At 50.3% G+C, this 18,390-nt stretch overlaps 1 protein-coding gene across 1 annotated transcript in view; it reads left to right on the top strand.

The window, feature by feature from the left end:
* Positions 1 to 10,637: 10,637 nt before the first annotated feature.
* The window catches only part of UNC13A (unc-13 homolog A), a 90,637-nt gene continuing 82,884 nt past the window's right edge, over positions 10,638 to 18,390 (top strand). The window contains exon 1 of the mRNA XM_039466980.2: positions 10,638 to 10,824. Within this exon, the coding sequence (XP_039322914.1) occupies positions 10,803 to 10,824 (22 nt within the window). The 5' untranslated portion in view covers positions 10,638 to 10,802. The remainder of the gene's footprint in view (positions 10,825 to 18,390) is intronic.

An 18,390-nucleotide genomic window follows, 5' to 3' on the forward strand; every position in this document is an offset into this window, starting at 1 on the left:
GCTTCTGTAATTGGAACACACTCTTTCTCCATCAAGCCTCGTGCGGTTGCTGATGAGGAACCGTGATCCCCTGCTGAGGGAGAGGCGTTCTGATCTTGGGTATTCTCAGCCTTTTTTGGCTGTTTTCTTCCCTTCATTGTAGATTTATCCATCTGTGGTCTTTGTATTTATTGTCTTTGTAATTGGGTTTCTGAGTGGACGTCCAACTTATTGATTCTCAGTGCCGAAATCTGAGCAACCCACTGCGCCGACTCAATCAGCGGCGTTAAGACTGATGGTGCTTTTCTGACTCTGCACCAAGAACCGAAGCTCCGAGGCGCCGGCAAAACCGCCTCGCCGGTCACAAGAGTCGCGCTGGCGACCTGTGGAGCTCCTCCGCTGGGAATCTCCTGGTGCCTGAGCAACAGGAATTCATGTGAAGGTATGGCGTCCTCTCCTTCTTTGCGCTTTCACTGGGAGCTACAATCCCGAGCTGCTAGTGATCAGCCATCTTGGATCTCTCTCTAATACCTTAAATCCATAGAGATGGGAAGCAGGTTAGTGGTAGCCCAAGGTTGGACGTGGGGGGAAGAGAGTGATTACTAATGAGGAAGGGGGTTTCTTTCAGGGTGATGGAAATATTCTGGAACTTGACAGAGGTGATGAACGCACAACAACATAGCAACATAGTGTATGTAGTAAATGCCACTGAATTATCAAGTTCAAATGGTACATTTTACTAGAGGCTGAGGTGGGAGGATCATTTGAGACCAGGAGTTTGAGACCAGCCTGGGTAACATAGCGAGACCACCCCCCCAACACTAAATGCATTAAAAATATATAAATAGGCTGGTGCGGTGGCTCATGCCTGTAATCCCAACCGTATGGGAGGTCAAGGCAGGCAGATCACCTGAAGCCAGGAGTTCGACACCAGCTTAGCCAACATGGTGGAAACTCGTCTCTACTAAAAATACAAAAATTAGCTGGGTGTGGTAGAGCGTACCTGTAACCCCAGCTACTCTGGGGGCTAAGGCAGGACAATCGCTTAAACGAGAGAGGCAGAGGTTGCAGTGAGCCGAGTTTATGCCACTGCTGTCCAGCCTGGGTGACAGAGTGAGCCTCTATCTCAATATTATATCTTTAAAAATTAAATGAAATTTTTTGTTATGTGTATTTTACAACAATTAAAATATAAAATTGAGGCTGGGCTTGGTGGCTCACCCCTGTAATCCCAGCACTTGGCAGGCTGAGGTGGGTGGATCACTTGAGGTCAGGAGTTCGAGATCAGCCTGGCCAACATGGTGAAATCCCATCTCTACTAAAAATACAAAAATTAGCTGGGCATGGTGGCGGGCCCCTGTAATCCTAGCTACTTGGGAGTCTGAGGCAGGAGAATCACTTGAACCTGGGAAGCAGAGGTTGCAGTGAGGTGAGCTGAGATTGCACCACTGCACTGCAGCCTGGGGAACAGAGCAATACTCAGTCTTAAAAAAATAAAATAAAATAAAATGAAAAGATTAAAAAAAGAAGAAGAAATGGATAAACGTCTTGAACAGGCACTTCACTAGAAAATGAAACCAGTAGTCACATAAAACGTTCAATCTCAAGAGCAATCAGAAAGCAAACCCAAACCCAAATGAGGCACTCCGTCCCTCCACACTGGCCCAGTGAAAACCCTGGGCAATTCCAAGTGTTGGCAAAAACCTAGAGCCAGACACAGGCGCTCATGCCTGGAATCCCAGCACTTTGGGAGGCAGAGGCAGGAGGATCCCTGGAGCTCAGGAGTTTGAGACTAACCTGGACAACACAGGGATGGGCAACACAGGGAGACCCGATCTAAAAAATTAAAATTAGCCAGGCAGGGTAGCACAGGCGTGTAGTCCCAGCTACTTGGGAAGCTAAGACAGGAGGATCGCTTGAGCCCAGGAGGTAGAGGCTGTGGTGAGCTGTGATTGCACCATTGCACTCCAGCGTGGGCCTCAGAGTGAGACTTTGTCTCAAGAAAAAAACAAAAACCATTAACAAAATGAAAACAAAACAGAACGTAGAGGAACCGATTATTATACTGTGCTGGCATGACGTAAATTGCCAGAGTCACAATAAACAAAGCAATTTCATGTTATCAGGTGAAGCTGAGCATATATGTATTTTCTTTCTTTCTCTCTCTCTCTCTCTCTCTCTCTCTCTCTCTCTCTCTCTTTCTTTCTTTCTTTCTTTTTATTGAGATGTAGTCTTGCTGTGTCCCCAGGTTAGAGTGCAGTGGTGCAATCTTGGCTCACTGTAACCTCCGCCTCCATGGTTCAAGCGAATTCTCCTGTCTCAGCCTCCTGAGTAGCTGGGACTGCAGGTGCATGTCACCACGCCTAGCTAGTTTTTTTGTTTGTTTGTTTGGTTGGTTGGTTGGTTGTTTTTTTTGTATTTTAGTAGAGACAGGGTTTCGCCATGTTGGCCAGGATGGTCTCAATCTCTTGACCTCGTGATCCGCCCACCTCGGCCTCCCAAAGTGCTGGGATTACAGCCGTAAAATATGTAATATGCGCCAGTAATGTAAATGTCTTTTCTGACCCAGCCGTCCTTATCCGTGTGTGCCAGCACACAAGTTTGAAGTCTGAGGATGCTCAAAAGAACTTATTTTTGGTTTTTTTTTTTGTTTTTTTTGTTTTTTTTTGTGCAGGTTTTTTTATGGATATACATTTTCTTTTTCTTTTTTTTTTTGAGAAAAAGAATAATAAAAAGAATAAAGAAGAGGAAGAAAGAGAAAGAGGAAGAGGGAGAGAGAATGGGGGTATTGCTTTGCTGCCCGGGCTAGAATGCAATCTAAATATGGGTATGCCTATAATTGTCCTTAATAATGGAGACATGAAAGAAAATGAGGGAAGAGAGTAACAAACAAGGAGCCAACCAACATTTCGTTTAAACTTCTAAGTTGATATGATGTGGTACTGATAAGAGTGTATATTTTGTGTAAAGTGGAGAGTTCTATAAATGTTAATTACGTTTACTTGTTCCAGATCTGAGTTCAAGTCCTGGATATCGTTGTTAATTTTCTGTCTCATTGATCTGTCTAATATTAATGTTGAAGTCTCCCACTATTATTGTGTGGGAGTCTAAGTCTCTTTATAAGTCTTGTATGTCTGGGTATTCCTGAATTGGGTGCGTGTATATTTAGGACCTTTAACTCTTCTTGTTGTTGCATTAATTCTTTTATCTTTATATAATGTCCTTCTTTGCTTCTTTTGATCTTTGTTGCTTTAAATACTATTTTATCAGAGGCAAAAATTGTAACTTCTGCTTTTTATTTATTTATTTTTGCTCTCTGGTTGGTTGGTAAGTCTCTCTCCATCCTTTGTTTTGAGTCTTTGTGTATCCTTGAATGTGAGGTGGGTCTGGATGCAGCATACGGTTTTAGTTTTTTGTCCAAATTGCCTGTCTTTGAATTGAGGAATTTAATCAATTTAAATTTAGAATTAATAATGATATATGTGACTTTAATACTGTCATTTAATATTAGCTGGCTATTTTGCCCATTAGTTGATGTAAATTCTTCATTATATTGATGTTTTTTACTTTTTGGTATTTTTTAGAAAGGCTGATACCGTTTGTTCCTTTCTATGTGTAGTGGTTCTTTCAGAAGCTCTTGTAAAGCAGGCCTGGTGGTGATGAAATCTCTGAGTGCTTGCTTGTTCAGAAAAAACTTTTATTTTTCCTTCACTTATGAAGCTTAGTTTGGCTGGATGTGAAATTCTTGGTTGAAAGTTCTTTTCTTTAAGGATGTTGAATATTGGTCCCCACTCTCTTCTGGCTTGTAGGGTTTCTGCTGAGAGATCTGCTGTGAGTCTGATAGGCTTCCCTTTGTGGGTAACCTGACCTTTCTCTCTGGCTGCCCTTAGTATTTTCTCCTTCATTTCAACCCTGGTGAATCTGACGATTATGTGCCTTGGAGCTGCTCTTCTTGAGGAATATCTTTGTGGTGTTCTCTGTATTACCTGGAGTTGAATATTATCCTGCCCTACTAGGTTGGGAAAATTTTCCTGAATAATGTCCTGAAGCGTATTTTCCAGCTTGGATTCATTCTCTTTGTCACATTCAGGTACACCTATCAAGCGTATTTCTTGGAGACTTTGCTCGTTCCCTTTTATCCTTTTATCTCTAATCTTGTCTTCTTGTTTTATTTCATTGAGTTGGTCTTCGACCTCTGATATCCTTTCTTCTGCTTGATCAATTCGGCTGTTAAAACTCATGCATACTTCACGAAGTTCTCCTATTGTGTTTTTCAGCTCCATCAATTCACTTATATTCCTCTCTAAATTGTGTATTCTTGTTAACATTTCGTCAAATCTTTTTTCAAAGTTCTTAGTTTCTTTAGATTGTGTTAGAACAAGTTCTTTTGATTCACAGAATTTCTCATTATCCACATTTTGAAGCCTGCTTCTGTAATTGGAACACACTCTTTCTCCATCAAGCCTCGTGCGGTTGCTGATGAGGAACCGTGATCCCCTGCTGAGGGAGAGGCGTTCTGATCTTGGGTATTCTCAGCCTTTTTTGGCTGTTTTCTTCCCTTCATTGTAGATTTATCCATCTGTGGTCTTTGTATTTATTGTCTTTGTAATTGGGTTTCTGAGTGGACGTCCAACTTATTGATTCTCAGTGCCGAAATCTGAGCAACCCACTGCGCCGACTCAATCAGCGGCGTTAAGACTGATGGTGCTTTTCTGACTCTGCACCAAGAACTGACGCTCTGAGGCGCCGGCAAAACCGCCTCGCCGGTCACAAGAGTCACGTGGGCGACCCGTGGAGCTCCTCCGCTGGGAATCTCCTGGTGCCTGAGCAACAAGAATTCATGTGAAGGTATGGCGTCCTCTCGTTCTTTGCGCTTTCACTGGGAGCTACAATCCCGAGCTGCTAGTTATCAGCCATCTTGGATCTCTCTCTAATACCTTAAATCCATAGAGATAGGAAGCAGGTTAGTGGTAGCCCAAGGTTGGACGTGGGGGGAAGAGAGTGATTACTAATGAGGAAGGGGGTTTCTTTCAGGGTGATGGAAATATTCTGGAACTTGACAGAGGTGATGAACGCACAACAACATAGCAACATAGTGTATGTAGTAAATGCCACTGAATTATCAAGTTCAAATGGTACATTTTACTAGAGGCTGAGGTGGGAGGATCATTTGAGACCAGGAGTTTGAGACCAGCCTGGGTAACATAGCGAGACCACCCCCCCCAACACTAAATGCATTAAAAATATATAAATAGGCTGGTGTGGTGGCTCATGCCTGTAATCCCAACCGTATGGGAGGTCAAGGCAGGCAGATCACCTGAAGCCAGGAGTTCGACACCAGCTTAGCCAACATGGTGGAAACTCGTCTCTACTAAAAATACAAAAATTAGCTGGGTGTGGTAGAGCGTACCTGTAACCCCAGCTACTCTGGGGGCTAAGGCAGGACAATCACTTAAACGAGAGAGGCAGAGGTTGCAGTGAGCCGAGTTTATGCCACTGCTGTCCAGCCTGGGTGACAGAGTGAGCCTCTATCTCAATATTATATCTTTAAAAATTAAATGAAATTTTTTGTTATGTGTATTTTACAACAATTAAAATATAAAATTGAGGCTGGGCTTGGTGGCTCACACCTGTAATCCCAGCACTTGGCAGGCTGAGGTGGGTGGATCACTTGAGGTCAGGAGTTCGAGATCAGCCTGGCCAACATGGTGAAATCCCATCTCTACTAAAAATACAAAAATTAGCTGGGCATGGTGGCGGGCCCCTGTAATCCTAGCTACTTGGGAGTCTGAGGCAGGAGAATCACTTGAACCTGGGAAGCAGAGGTTGCAGTGAGGTGAGCTGAGATTGCACCACTGCACTGCAGCCTGGGGAACAGAGCAATACTCAGTCTTAAAAAAAAATAAAATAAAATAAAATGAAAAGATTAAAAAATGAAGAAATGGATAAACGTCTTGAACAGGCACTTCACTAGAAAACGAAACCAGTAGTCACATAAAAAGTTCAATCTCAAGAGCAATCAGAAAGCAAACCCAAACCCAAATGAGGCACTCTTTCCCTCCCTCCACACTGGCCCAGTGAAAACCCTGGGCAATTCCAAGTGTTGGCAAAAACTTAGAGCCAGACACAGGCGCTCATGCCTGGAATCCCAGCACTTTGGGAGGCAGAGGCAGGAGGATCCCTGGAGCTCAGGAGTTTGAGACTAACCTGGACAACACAGGGATGGGCAACACAGGGAGACCCGATCTAAAAAATTAAAATTAGCCAGGCAGGGTAGCACAGGCGTGTAGTCCCAGCTACTTGGGAAGCTAAGACAGGAGGATCGCTTGAGCCCAGGAGGTGGAGGCTGTGGTGAGCTGTGATTGCACCATTGCACTCCAGCGTGGGCCTCAGAGTGAGACTTTGTCTCAAGAAAAAAACAAAAACCATTAACAAAATGAAAACAAAACAGAACGTAGAGGAACCGATTATTATACTGTGCTGGCATGACGTAAATTGCCAGAGTCACAATAAACAAAGCAATTTCATGTTATCAGGTGAAGCTGAGCATATATGTATTTTCTCTCTCCCCCTCTCTCTCTCTCTCTCTCTCTCTCTCTCTCTCTGTCTGTCTCTTTTTATTGAGATGGAGTCTTGTTGTGTCCCCAGGCTGGAGTGCAGTGGTGCAATCTTGGCTCACTGTAACCTCCGCCTCCATGGTTCAAGCGAATTCTCCTGTCTCAGCCTCCTGAGTAGCTGGGACTACAGGTGCATGTCACCACGCCTAGCTAGTTTTTTGTTTGTTTGTTTGTTTGTTTGTTTTGTATTTTAGTAGAGACAGGGTTTCGCCATGTTGGCCAGGATGGTCTCAATCTCTTCACCTCATGATCCGCCCACCTCGGCCTCCCAAAGTGCTGGGATTACAGCCGTAAAATATGTAATATGCGCCAGTAATGTATATGTCTTTTCTGACCCAGCCGTCCTTATCCGTGTGTGCCAGCACACAAGTTTGAAGTCTGAGGATGCTCAAAAGAACTTATTTTTGAATAAACCTAAGCTTGAAACAACCTAAAAGTCCACGAACTGGAGAACAGATGAATACAAAAGAATAGTATGCAGCCTTGAAAAATTCAAACCTTACAGCCACACGCAGCAATATGAATGAATATCAGCAGATTCCTATTGAGCAAACACAACAGATTAGCAGGCTGGGTACATGGCTCACGCCTGTAATCCCAGCACTTTGGGAGGCTGAGGCGGGTGGACTATCTGAGATCAGGAGTTCGAGACCAGCCTGGCCAACATGGTGAAACCCCTGTCTCTACTAAAAATACAAAAATTAGCCAGGCTTGGCAGTGGGGGGTGCCTGTAATCCCAGCTACTCAGGAGGCTGAGGCAGGAGAATTGCTTGAACCTGGGAGTCAGAAATTGCAGTGAGCCGAGATCGTGCCACTGCGCTCCAGCCTGGGAAACAAGAGTGAAACTCCATTTCAAAAAACAAATGAACAAACAAAAACCAGATGAGTAAAGAGTGTGAACAAGGCCAAATGAAGTGGCTCATGCCTGTAATCTTAGCACTTTGGGAGGCCAAGGTAGGCAGATCGTTTGAACCCCAGAGTTCAAGACCAGCCTGGGCAACATGGTGAGACCCTCATCTCTACAAAAAATTTAAAAATTAGCCAGGGCAGGGCCAGGTGGCTCGCGCCTGTAATCCCAGCACTTCGGCCTGTAATCACAGCACTTTGGGAGGCTGAGGTGGGTGAACACCAAGTCAGGAGATTGAGACCATGCTAGTTAACACCGTGAAACCCCGTCTCTACTAAAATACAAAACATTAGCCAGGCATGGTGGCTTGCGCCTGTAGTCCCAGCTACTCCGGAGGCTGCGGCAAGAGAATCGTTTGAACCCAGGAGGTGGAGGTTGCAGTGAGCTGAGATCACATTACTGCACTCCAGCCTGGGTGACAGAGCGAGACCCCATCTCGAAAAAGAAAATTAGCCAGGCGTTGGGGTGCATGCCTGTTGTTCCTGGTACTTAGGAGGCTGAGACGGGAGGACTGCTTGAGCACTGGAGCTCCCACCACTGCACTCCAGCCTGGGTGACACAGAGAGACCTTGTCTCAAAAAAATAGAAACATACAAAAGGTAACTATGTATCGTTCGCTGACAACCATGTGGTAAACTGTAAGGAAAAGGAAGGAACGAGAAACAAAATTTGTGATGGTTCTTCCATGAGCAGGGAAGGGTGACGAGATTGGGGAGGAGCACTCGGGGTCTTCCATTGCGATGATAACGTTTTTGTTTTTTATCCAAGCCTGTCTTTGCTGCTCCTTAGAGCTTACCTGTCTCTAATTGATGTTTAATAAAAATTTAAGACCAGGTATGGTGGCTCATGAGCCATCCCAACACTTTGGGAGGCCGAGGTGGAAAGATCACTTGAGCCCAGGAGCTTGAGACAGCCTGTGCAACATGGTGAAACGCCGTCTCTAAAAATAATACAAAAATTTGCTGTGCGAATTTTTTTAAAAATGTAAATCAGGGAGAGCTACAAACATGGTTACCATTAGGCATTAAGATTACAGCTGAGGTGGCTCACGCCTGTAATCCCAGCACTTTGGGAGTCCGAGGCGGGTGGATCACGAAGTCAAGAGATCGAGACCATCCTGGTCAACATGGTGAAACCCCGTCTCTACTAAAAATACAAAAATTAGCTGGGCATGGTGGTGCACGCCTGTAATCCCAGCTATTCAGGAGGCTGAGGCAGGAGAATTACCTGAACCCAGGAGGTGGAGGTTGCGGTGAGCCGAGATCGCGCCATTGCACTCCAGCCTGGATAACAAGAGCGAAACTCCGTCTCAAAAAAAAAAAAAAAAAAGAAAAGAAAAGATTACAACTGAGGCCAGACAAGGTGGCTCACGCCTGCAATCCTCCCAAAATCCTTTGGGAGGATTTTGGAGTATTTGGGAGGCGGAGGTGGGCACATCTCTTGAGGTCAGGAGTTCGAGATCAGCCTGGCCAACATGGTGAAACCCCATCTCTATTAAAAATACAAAAAAAATTAGCCAAATGTGGTGGCACACGCCTGTAATCCCAGCTACTCGGGAGGCTGAGGCAGCAGAATGGCTTGAACCTGGGAGGTGGAGGTTCCAGTGAGCTGAGGTCATGCCATTGCATTCTAGCCTGGGCAACAGATCGAGACTCCATCTCAAAAAGGAAAATTACAACTGGTTTCACTTGTTAACTCATGTAGTAGTTAAGCAACTTTGTGAGGCAGGGCTTGTTACCATCCACATTCTACAGGTGGGGAAACTAAGGCACAAAGAGGTCACATGACCTGCCCAAGGTCAGCCTTGTGATGATTGGCAGAGTTGGGTTTTGAACAATGGCGTCACTCAAATAACTCCATGCACCTGCTGGATTTGTGAGGCTCCTTCATGTGGACTGGGGGTAGGAGACAGCCGTTCACACTTTCAGGTGGGGCTCAGCCGTTCACGCTGTTTCAGGTGGGGCTCAGCCGCTCATGCTGTTTCAGGTGCTGGCGATACAGCGAGCAGGGCAAGGACCCACAAGGAACTGCCCAGTTAGATACGTGGGGAGGGGGCTGGGCGCAGTGGCTCACGCCTGTAATCCCAGCACTTTGGGAGGCCGAGGTGGGTGGATCACCTGAGGTCAAGAGTTTGATACCAGCCTGGCCAACATGGTGAAACCTCATCTTTACTAAAAATACTATATATATATATTAGCTGGGCATGGCGGCTCCTGCTTGTAGTCCCAGCTACTCAGGTAGGCTGATGCAGGAGAATTGCTTGGACCCAGGAGGCGGAGGTTGCAGTGAGCCAAGATCGCACCACTGCGCTCCAGCCTGGTAACAGAGGGGCACTCCATCTCAAAAAAAACCACAAAAAAACAAAAAACAAAACGATGTGGGGAGCGGTGGTGAGCAGAGTTTCACTGGGGTCAGGACCCAATCAGAGGAAGGGATGGGGGTGGAGTCCGGAGAGGAGGCACAAAGGCTCAGCTTGGAGCAGTCAGGGAAGGCTTCCTGGAGAAGGGCATATTTAGATAAGACATTAATGGATGAATAGGAGTTTTCCAGTTACACAGTGGCATAAAGGGTGGGATCCAGTCAGAGTGTAGACAAGGACCCCTGGGCTGGGTGGCTTAGAGCCAGAAAGAGAGACCTAGACAGGATGCAGTAGAGCTGCAGAAAGACTGTACAGAGAGAGGCTGAGAGACAGACGTGACTGAGGGACAGCAGCGGACAGAGTCAGAGGAACAGAGACCCAGGGAGAGAAAGAGACCGAGCCGCAGAGTCAGAGAGACAGAGACGCAGAGACAGAGGAAGACGGATCCTCAGGGAACAGGGCGATCTGCCCGTTGTGGGTGCCGGGTGTACACACAGCAGCTTGCATTTGCCTGTACTTGCTTGAGAATTGCAGGGAGGAGTTTACCCGGGTTATCAGGGCTGGAGTGTCCGTGCATAGGTTGAGGGGCACACGCACAGGAGGAAACCTGCGTGGGGACCGCCCTCGCCCCGTGTCCCCAGGCAACGAGGAGGTCTGGGGCGGGGCGCCCCTTCCCGGAGCCAGGCCCTTTAACGCCCCCCCAGCCCGCAGCGCCCCCGCCCCATCAGGCGTCCCTGGGCCCCGCCTGCCCACCCCGCATCAGCGCCACGTCAGGCGCTGTCCGCGCCCCCGGTGCTGAACCAAGATGGCCGGTGGCGGCCGGGCCCCGGCGTGAGCCGAGCGCGGGCTGCAGCCGGGAGATGCCCCAGCCCAGCGGCCGCTGAGCCCGACCCGACAGACCCGGCCCGGCCGCCTCCGGCCCGCCTGCGAGCCCGGAGACATGTCTCTGCTTTGCGTTGGAGGTAGGAGGCGAGGCTGGGGGTCGGGGAACCCGTGTGGACGCGGGCTGGGCTCGGGGTCCGCGTGGATGCGGCTCCTGGGGGAATCCTGGGGTGGGTGGGTGACCAGAGTCCAGGCGGCTGGACTTTTGAGAGGGGTAGCCCTTGTCGACGTGGCAGGACGCCGGAGGCGGTGATCCGTGTAGAGGTGGGGTGCGGGGGGGGGCTGTCGGTGGTCGCGGTGGCCGCTGCTGGAGGGGTCGTGTGGACGCGGCTGAACGCGGAGGCCCGTGTGGACGCGGACGGGGATTGGGGTTCTAGACTTGGGCGTCTGTGTAGACCGGGTTTTTAGAGGGTCGGTGAGGAAGAGTCTGGGCTGGGTAGTTTGATTGAAGCCTTCGGGGTACTTGGAAGGGGTCTGGTGGTGTGGACTGGGTTGCCGGTCCTCATGGAGGCGGACCCGGCTGGAAATTGGAACCGAGTGCGGCGGGAGCGTTCTCCAAGCCCTGGGGATGTAAGATATGGGAAGGGGGGCTTGGCCATCAGGACATCCACGAGTTCTAGGACTCCCCCAGCCCTGGGTGTAGAGAGGACTGGAGTGGGGGGAGTGGGGAGACAGGAGATTCCTCCCAACGTCCAGGGAGGGCTGTGACTGAGGGTCTGGGGGCGCTTTCCCAGTTAACTCTTTGGCCACCCGAATGGGGGTGGGAGGAATGGCCAGGTCTTCCCGCTCCCCGCCCCTCCGGTTCTCCCAAACACGTTTCAGGGCCTTCTCGGCAGGGAGCCTACTTCTTGGAAGAGCAATGTCCCCTGGTCCCCCTCCCGGCCCTTCCTCACCTCACCCACTTTGCGCTGGAGAGAGGGAGGGCAGGAGACGTGGTGGGGGAGCTATTTTGGGGCCAGAACGCCATCTGCACAGAGGCCCACGCCCAGGCCCACGCTCTGCGTTGGGGTTGGGGGAGGGAGGGAGACGTGGGAGGGGCATGACCCCCCCCACTCCACACCTTTATGGCTCTGGGGATGAGGAGAAGCCAGCCCACCCGAACCCAGGCGTTCTGGGCACTCCTGTTTGAGAACTCAAGCTCTGAGAGACCTTGGTAGCAGGGATGGGGATGGACCGCCGTTCAACGCCTGCAGAGCTCTGAACCCTGGTTCTTAAGGCCTGGGGTCCCCCTCATTCCCACACTCTTTAAGAAGGCTAGGGTGGGCGAAGGGGTGTGTCGGCCAAGCCTGAGACGTCGGGCTTCGGGAGCGCGTGTGTGCTGAACTCTGGCAGCCTGGACCCGGGGTGGGCAGGCAGGGGAGCCGGGAACCGCCCCCGCCGCCCCTCCTCCTCCCTCCCCTCCCCCTCGGCCGCTTCATTCACAAACCCTGCCCCGCCCGCCCGCCCGCTCCCCGCCGCCGCGGCGGCTTTCCGAGTGCAAATCAGGCCGGGCTGGGCCGGCGTGGACGCGGGTGCTCTTAAAGGGACAGTGGGGGCCTCCTTTCTCTGAGCTCGTTTCTGTTGGACGGGACTGGGGGTGTTGGAAGAAGAGTCCCTAGAGTCAAAGGCCAACTTTTCCAGCCCCTGGCCTCCCGGCCTATGGAGTTCCCGGGGTAGGGAAGTGAAGGAGACCCCTAGGCGCCCCCCACCGCCTAGGCCTGAGGACGGAAGGAGAGGGGAACAAGAATGTCCAGACCCCCTGCTGACCTCTCCCTCTGCTCTAAGTTGCGGGCTTTTAGGGGTGGCACGGGAGGAGGTTCCGACGTGGGTGTTCCTGACCAACTTCTCCATCCTCTCTCTTCTCCCCCCCAGCACCCTGCCCCATCCCTCCTCACATCCTCCAAGTTGGGTTTCTCTGGAAGGATTGCCTAGTAGAGTGGGGGGAGGCGGGGATCTCACCCTTAACTCTGACGCAAACTGGAGGCTTGGCTGCGGGGGTGGCATTCAGGGAGGGGCAGCAGGAGGCAGGAGGGATGAGGCTTCCAGAAACAGAGGCGTCGGGGGAGGACTGGGCTGGATTCTGTGGACTTCATAGGGAGGTGTCGCCGCCTGAGTGGAATGGAGTCGCTGGGAGGGGCAAGGCTGGGGAAGAGGTTGAGCAGGGTGGGAGGTGAGGCCCACAGGTGTAAAGGGAGGTGTGAGTTTGGAGTGAGGAGGCAGGGAGCGTGGGGAGAGGGAGAAGCGCTGGGTGAGGCCAGCCTCCCAGAGAGAGGTGGGACGAGCCCCCAGAGGGGAGGGGCTGGGATGGCTGAGCCCTAGCCGAGAGTGTTGGGGTGGGCTTGGCTGCAGTGAAGCTAGGCTGAGATGGGTTGTGCGTTGCCTGAGCTCATCCTTCGAGTTGAGGAAATACCTGCCCTCCCCCTCCACAGGGACTCACAGGCGTTAGCCAATCTCTACACACATTCATACCCAGACTTATGCCTGTGTGGACACAAATGTTTAGGATGCATAAGGCTCCACGCGGACCATGTGCCTGGAAAGGCACGCTCCATAGGCACACGTGTGCACTCACAAGCCTGTGTGAACACAAGCGTACACATGTATATAGGACACAACCTGCTGAGGTAGACATGGTCCCGGCAACACACGTGTGTGTGTGTGTGTGTCTGCCAGCACACATATAGAGGTATCCACGTGTGTTTGAGGAATATTCACAATATACATGTCACATAAGGATTCACTCATATCCAACCAAGCGTGGTGGCTCAGGCCTGTAATCCCAGCACTTTGACTTTGGGAGGCCAAGGTGGGCGGATCACTGGAGGTCAGGGGTTTGAGACCAGCCTGGCCAACATGGTGAAACTCTGTCTCTACTGAAAAATACAAAAAATTGGCTGGGTGTGCTGGTGTGCACCTGTAATCTCAGCTACTCGGGAGGCTGAGGCAGAAGAATCACTTGAACATGGGAGTCGGAGGTTTGCAGTGAGCTGAGATCCTGCCACTGCACTCTCGCCTGGGCAACAAAGTGAGACTGTGTCTCAAAAAAAAAAGGCCGGTGCGCTGGCTCACACCTGTAATCCTAGCACTTTGGGAGGCCAGGGCAGGTGAATCACGAGGTCAGGAGTTGAAGACCAGCCTGACCAATATGGTAAAACCCCGTCTCTACTAAAAAGACAAAAAAAAAATTAGGCGGCGTAATGGTGGCATGCCTGTAGTCCCAGCTACTCAGGAGGCTAAGGCAGGAGAATTGCTTGAACCCAGGAATCAGAGGTTGCAGTGAGCTGAGATCAGGCCACTGCACTCCAGCCTGGGCCTGGAGAGAGACTCGGTCTCAAAAAAAAAAAAAAATAATCCACTCATGTCCTCACGCTCAGACATGTACCCATACGTACCTGTTATGGTCCCCAACCCCTTAAAGCACACATATATTCACATAAGCACATGTCAAGGCCACGTATGCATATGACAACACTTGCCTGGACATTCCAAGCAGCCCCTTTCTACAAGGGGATGATGACGCATACAAGTAAATACACATCTGGGTGTGCATGTATGTAGGTAAACAGATACAGTTGCCACAGAACTGCATCCATGCAAACATCAGTACATGTGGTTTTCACCTGACACATCACCCACAAGCTCACACACACAGTGTGTCTCTGACGTAGTGACACCCCCCTCCCAGAAACGCATGTGCAGACTCCCCCCTGCACTTAAGGGGCACACATGCTGTGCACACATGCACGCTCATATCCGTGTACAGGCACGCACTTGCCTGACCTGGTAACATGAGCCAGCTACTGCTGCAAATATCCAAGCAAGTACAGGCAAATGCAAGCTCTCGTGTATACACCCAGCACCAACACACAGCCGATCACCCTGTATGGTGTATGGGCCTTATCTCTGCCCCCTCTTCATTTTTTTATCCGTGTGGAGCCCCGATGCTCTCCAACACCTTAATCCATTCGCTAAATCTTAGCAGCATCCTGAGGCTGTGGATGGCAAATGCCACCTGGTTCCTTCATGAAGTCACCCATTTTATTTACTCAGCAAGCATTGAGCACCTACTGTATACCAGGCACCTACTGTATACCTGGCTCTGGGGACCCAGCTCTATTCCTAGTCACCACCCTCGCATCTCCCATGAGGTTAGAATGAGAGCTAAGGGAGGGCTAAGGGAGCTGAGGAGTGGGTTATCCAGGGCTCTCTTCCTCTGGGAAGCCTGCCACGATTTCACCACCACCATTTACTTGAGTCTCAGATATGATGAGGGGAAGATGAGCAGGAGGGAGATGTATTCTGTGTGGAGGAAGCAGCATGAGTAAAGGCATGGTGGTGGGGAGGGTTGGTTCCAGCTCTTCCTATGTGCCTCACAGCATTTTGCATAGGCCACTTGATGTTTTGAGACAGGGTCCCACTCAAAGCCTGTTACTCAGGCTGTGGTTCATCGGCATGACCTCACCTCGCTGCAGCCTTGACCTCCAGGGCTCAAGTCATCCTCCCACCTCAACCTCCCGAGTAGCTGGGACTACAGGCACGCACCACCACGCCTGCCTAGCTGTTATTTTTTTTTATTTTTTACAGAAACAGGGGTTTGCCCTGTTGCCCAGGCTGATCTTGAACTCCCGGCCTCAAGTTATTTGCCCTTCTCAGCCTCCCAAAGTGCTGGGATTATAGCCATGAGCCACCACACCCAACTGATGTTTTAAAGGCTCCACAAACATTTTACGAATAAATGACATGAACAAATCATTGAATTTAGGCGGGGGCGGGTTTGCTTCACAACTTATAACAGTAACAATTATAAACCTCATTTATCCATTCAGCTCTGTGTGTGTGTGTGTGTGTGTGTGTGTTTTGTTTTTTGAGACATGGCCTCACTCTGTCACCCAAGTTGGAGTGGAGTGGTGTGATCTTGGCTCACTGAAATCTTCGCCTTCTAGGTTCAAGCGATTCTTCTGCCTCAGCCTCCCAAGTAGCTAGGATTACAAGCATGTGCCACCAGGCCTGGCTAATTTTTGTATTTTTAGTAGAGATGGGGTTTCTCATCTCTAGTGGCCAGGCTGGTCTGAAACTCCTGACGTCAAGTGATCCTCCTGCCTTAGTCTCCCAAAGTGCTGGGATTACAGGTGTGAGCCACTGTGCCCGGCCCAGCATTTCATAGGCACGATGTTGAGGATTTTTATGTCTGTGCCCTCTTTAGCCCTCACAGTAGCCCCATTGTACAAATGAGGAAAACTGAGGCTCAGGGAGCTTTAACAACTTGTCTAGTGTCACAGAGTCAGAGATGGAGCTGACTGACTCTAGAGCCTACTGGGGTTGGGGGAAAAGGTTGAGCCCTCTCTCAGCTCCCAGGACCTGGGAGACAGCCAAGTCCATTCTGTGGGGTGAAGATCTGCCCTGGGGTTGCCTTCTGATTTATTTATTTATTTATTTATTTATTTATTTATTTATTTGAGACAGAGTTGCCCAAGCTGGAGTGCAGTGCTGCGATCTCGGCTTACTGCCCACCTCCAGTTCCCAGGTTCAAGCAATTCTCCTGCCTCAGCTTCACGAGTAGCTGGGATTACAGGCACTCACCACCATGCCAGCCTCATTTTTTGTATTTTTCTTGGAGACAGGGTTTCACCATGTTGGCCAGCCTGGCCTCAAACGCCCGACCACTAAGTAATCCACCTGCCTCAGCCTCCCAAAGTGCTGGGATAACAGGCATGAGCCACCACATCCAGCCAGGGTTGCTTTCTTCTTTCATGCATCCAATAAACAGACATGTCACAATCTCTCTACTCACTGGGGCTGTTCCCCTGCCCCTTACCTAAGAAGCCTTCACACATCCCTCTGTTCCTGGCTACCCAGTCCCTGATACCCTCCAGCTTGGAGGAGCTGCATCCAGGCCTCAGCTCCTACCGTCCTCATGGGATGCCCTGCAGCCTCACCCTTTCCCTAACCTGGCCTCTGTTTTCTTCCACATACAATGGACCTCTTCGGTGAGGTGCAAGTGAGGACATCCTGGGTCCAGCAGGCCTGAGTGTAAATTTCTTTCTCTCTTTCTTTTTTCTTTCTTTCTTTCTTTTTTTAAATAGAGACAGGGTTTCACCATGTTGGCTAGGATGGATGGTCTAGATCTCTTGACCTCGTGATCCACCAGTCTCGGCCTCCCAAAGTGTTGGGATTACAGGCGTGAGCCACCGTGCCTGACCCTGAGTGTGAATTTCTAAGTCCCCCACTTCCTGGCAAGTCCCACATCCTCTGCATTCCTCAGTGTGCTCATCTGTGGAATGGGCAAGGGAGTAGTACCCATCATCTACGTTTTCCAGAACTCTCTAGTGAGGCTGAGACAGCCCTCAGCATGCCGCCTGACCTACGGAAAGGTCCAATAAGCGTGAGCAAAAGACATGAAAAATCAATGATGGGCTGGGCGTGGTGTTCACACCTGTCATCCCAGCACTTTGGGAGGCTGAGGCGAGCGGATCACCTGAGCTCAGGAGTTCAAGACCACCCTGGGCAACATGGTGAAACCCTGTCCCTACTAAAGTACAAAACATTAGCTGGGCGTGGTGGCGCCTGTAGTCCCAGCTACTCAGGAGGCTGAGGCACGAGAATCGCTTGAGCCCCGAAGGCGGAGGTTGCAGTGAGCCAAGATCGCGCCACTGCACCCCAGCTTGGGCTGAGTGAGACTCCATCCCAAAAAAAAAAAAAAAAAAAAATCAATGATGATGTTTTTATTAATGGGGACTAAAAGCTTTCTGGAAGGCGGTTCTGAGTGTAGAACATTTCCGAGAGTCCACTGCGTTCTGGAGCCTAAAGAGCGAACGCTCCAAGAGGGGTCCCCAGTCCCACGCTCAGGAGGGAGCCAAGTTCTTTGAGGGTACAAAAGCAGGGGACCGAACATTCAGCACCGCGGACAGCGCCTGCACACGCCTCTGGGGTCAGCTCTTAGCGCAACTTCGCAGGGCTGCTGGAGGAGATGACGTCATTCCTTCCACGAATTACTATTTAATGAGCACCTACTATAGGCTAGTCCTAGTTCTGAGTGGTACATGGTAAACAACACACACAGAAATCCCCGATTCCTGAAGCTCTCTGGAACTCCAGATTCTTGGTGTTTTTTACACCGAAGGCTTCAGTCGGGTTCCGTTGTGCCAACGGAAGATAAAGGTCCTCATTTAGTCTTTCCCGGATGTGAAACCAGCAGAGCTAGGTCCTTTATTCTGAAGCCCATCGGTCTCCCGCTGAAATGCCCGCCACCAACATCACACACAAAATCTCCTAGAATCTATTTCTGGATTCTCTATGCTTCCTCCCCTCCCCCAGGCTAATCGTGGAGCAGGTGGGCTTTCAGAAGCCCTAGACGGCTGGATCTCCACCTCCTATCTCCCCACCCCACACCCACGTGGCAGGTCAGGAAGCGAGTGCCCCGAGACTAGAGTCCCCCTTAATTAGAACCCAGGGTCAGTTGGCCATGTGGCTCATGCCTGTAATTCCAGCACTTTAGAAGGCCGAGGTGGGAGGATCGCTTGAGGCCAGGAGTTTGAAACCAGCCCTGGCAACAGAGTAAGATCCCATCTAAAATTAGCCAAGCATGGTGATGCAGCATCTGCAGTCCCAGCTACTCGGGAGGCTGAATGGGGAGGATCGCTTGAGCCTGGGAGGTCGAGGCTGCAGTG

This window comes from Saimiri boliviensis, chromosome 14, assembly GCF_048565385.1.
Source record: "Saimiri boliviensis isolate mSaiBol1 chromosome 14, mSaiBol1.pri, whole genome shotgun sequence".
In the NCBI taxonomy this organism is placed as follows: Eukaryota; Metazoa; Chordata; class Mammalia; order Primates; family Cebidae; genus Saimiri; species Saimiri boliviensis.